The sequence below is a fragment of the Spea bombifrons genome, chromosome 2 (assembly GCF_027358695.1).
Source record: "Spea bombifrons isolate aSpeBom1 chromosome 2, aSpeBom1.2.pri, whole genome shotgun sequence".
Taxonomy (NCBI): domain Eukaryota; kingdom Metazoa; phylum Chordata; class Amphibia; order Anura; family Pelobatidae; genus Spea; species Spea bombifrons.
Window position 1 is genome coordinate 96141432 of NC_071088.1, and position 2825 is coordinate 96144256.

At 39.1% G+C, this 2825-nt stretch overlaps 1 protein-coding gene across 1 annotated transcript; it reads left to right on the plus strand.

The window, feature by feature from the left end:
• Positions 1-413: 413 nt before the first annotated feature.
• Positions 414-2563, plus strand: LOC128473773 (acrosin-like). Its single transcript, XM_053456010.1, has 5 exons — positions 414-483; positions 836-1034; positions 1397-1662; positions 1882-2027; positions 2201-2563. The coding sequence occupies exons 1-5, from the start codon at positions 414-416 to the stop codon at positions 2462-2464; spliced, it is 945 nt and encodes a 314-aa protein (XP_053311985.1). The 3' UTR covers positions 2465-2563.
• Positions 2564-2825: the final 262 nt, after the last annotated feature.

Genomic DNA, 2825 nt, shown 5'->3' on the forward strand with positions numbered 1-2825 from the left:
CATTTCATGTTATTTTAATGGACAAAATTTGCTTTTCTTTTAAAAACAGGAACATTCCTGTGATCCCAAACTTGCATGATCCATGCTTTATTGCTTAATACTTATATATATAAGGGTAAATAGAACAAACAAACACAGGGTACTCGTTTCAATGTCTTCCTTTAATTGCATTTAATGATCACTTTTAGTATTGTGAAAGCAGCAAATTAATAGTTTTTATTAAATGATAGAGAAGAAGCACATTTTTTTCTTGCATTTTTCTTGCCTTGATCCTTAATGTGTGCCTGTGATTGGCTGAGATTCATTATTTTGTGACCTAGTAGAGGCCTTGACAATGTCATAATACACACAGGTACACATATTCTATGCGCTCTGTGCATAAGATGACAGCTTTTTAGTGCACAGCACTAACCATGAAGCTGTTCCTAATCGGATTTATAATTTGGGCTCTTTTCATTGTTTCTGGGAGCTCTGAAGATGGAGGTGAGTTTATTACAGAGAATTTGGCATCAGAAGCTTTAAGGAAAATATAAGGCAGAGATTGTTACCATTAACATTGCAATTTATGGATGTTATAGTTTTATAGCTTATTCTATTATAATTAAATATTTAACCCCCCTTTCATCCTTTGTACTAATTTAAACAGGTTGTTGCCTAACTGTCAAATAGTTTTAAATCTCACATATTAAATAAAATGTGTATCCTGGATTATTAATATTCTGTTAATACCAATAAATTCAATCTTAGTTTATTCTTTAAAAATATAAAGGAGTAAAATTTTTTGCGTGTTATTTTACTTTAAACCAAAATCTCCTGTTTCTCCTTTCCGTTTCAGTCTGTGGAAACAGACCCCTAGTGCAGGATTTCCGTGGCTCCCGCGTGGTTGGGGGAAAGGATGCGGAGCCCGGTAACTGGCCCTGGACAGTGAGTATCCAGGAGGAAATCGACAAAGAGTATTTTCATTTATGCGGAGGTGTCGTCCTGAATCCTTCGTGGGTTCTGACAGCTGCCCATTGTTTTAAGAATATCAGCAAGTAAGTAACTTAATTGTTTTATGGCAGAAAGTGCAGAATTAGTACGGTCTAGGAGACAGGGGCCAGTGCGTATTGCAATACAAATAACTGTTATCTTTTAATAGAAACATTTAACATAAAACCCATAACCAGAACCCTAGTCATCTATTCTTTAGGAGAAACCATGGATATGCTTATTTCCTGAATATATATGCATAGTACACAACTATTTTTGGGGAAACTCAAACCCCTGACTTTATGTGGGGACTCATTCCTTTATGACATAACACAAAAACAAACACAGCATGTGTTCTGATTAATATAGTATTTATTAATGCTTGAAAAAGTAAGATAACTAATAAAATGTCCCTTGGTTTATTCAGTGAATATTTTTCCTGGAGACTTGTGTTTGGCGCCAACCAACTATCACAGATGGGGACAAAGGTTCAGATCCGAACTATAAAAGAAAAGATTGAGCATGAGAAATATGATCCTGAAACGGAGAGCAACGACATCGCTTTGCTTAAGCTGAACAAGCCCATCATATTTGACGACTACACTCAGCCAGCGTGTCTCCCTGCCAAACAGGCGATTCTGAGTAAAATGGACGACTGCTACATCGCAGGCTGGGGTGTCATTGAGGAAGGATGTAAGCACAGCTTTATACGTAGATTTTGTACATATCTATAGACTTTCTCCCTTTCCATGGATTTCGTGCCTTTCTGGACTTTGGGAGCAGGTGGCCCCATTGTAAGTGTGGTGGGAGGCACATGGGGTGGTAGAGGGCACGGAGTCCATTTGTAGGCTTCTATTCGTCCAAAGATTTCTGAGGCCAGCTCTGCATTTAATAACTCTTTTTTCTCTTCAGCTACTGAAGCATCGGATATCCTCCAGGAAGCTCCTGTGAACCTGATTCCAGTGGAACGCTGCAACAGCCCAACCTGGTATAATGGTGCTTTGGGTAACTACAACCTCTGTGCTGGATATGAACAGGGAGGCATTGATAGCTGCCAGGTAAGCCAATTTTCCCCCACATGTCCTTTTTTACTCAGTGATGATGCATTGTTAATGTTTTCAACATCCTGGGCAGTACTTGTTTTCTAAAAATGTGCTGAGGAACAGCTGGGGTAATGGTAATTATTTAAAGTCTTTATTAAGGAATGTTTTCTTTGCTTTGAATCACGCAGGGTGACAGTGGTGGACCGTTGATGTGCAAAAGACACAAAACTAAGTTTTACACTGTGGTTGGCATAACCAGCTGGGGCTCCGGCTGTGGCCAGAAGCAAAACCCTGGAGTCTACACCTCGACCCAGTTCTACCTCGAGTGGATCTTTAAACACCTCAACGACGAGAAGAAACCTGCATCGAAATCTCTGAAGATGAAGGCCGCTAAAAAAATCTGGCCAAAATTAGCCGAAAAACTCGGCAAAGCTGGCAAGAAGACCAATTAATTTTAGGGTGCTCCAGAAATAGAAGAATCCATCAAATCTGGGCCATCTCCTCTACAAGAGAGAATAACATGTCAGCGATGAGTAGACTTGATTGTGTTAGCCGAAAAACTCGGCAAAGCTGGCAAGAAGACCTATTGATTTTAGGGTGCTCCAGAAATAGAAGAATCCATCAAATCTGGGCCATCTTCTTTACAATAGAGAATAACATGTCAGCGACGTGTAGACCTGATTGTGTAGATAAGTAAGCCAATAAATAGGAAAGCATAAAAAAGACGTGTACGTGTGATTACTTTAGAATGCTGTGGACATAGTTTATTTTCTTGAATGTGTATTGCTAAGGATTGGCTAGTATGTATAAAAC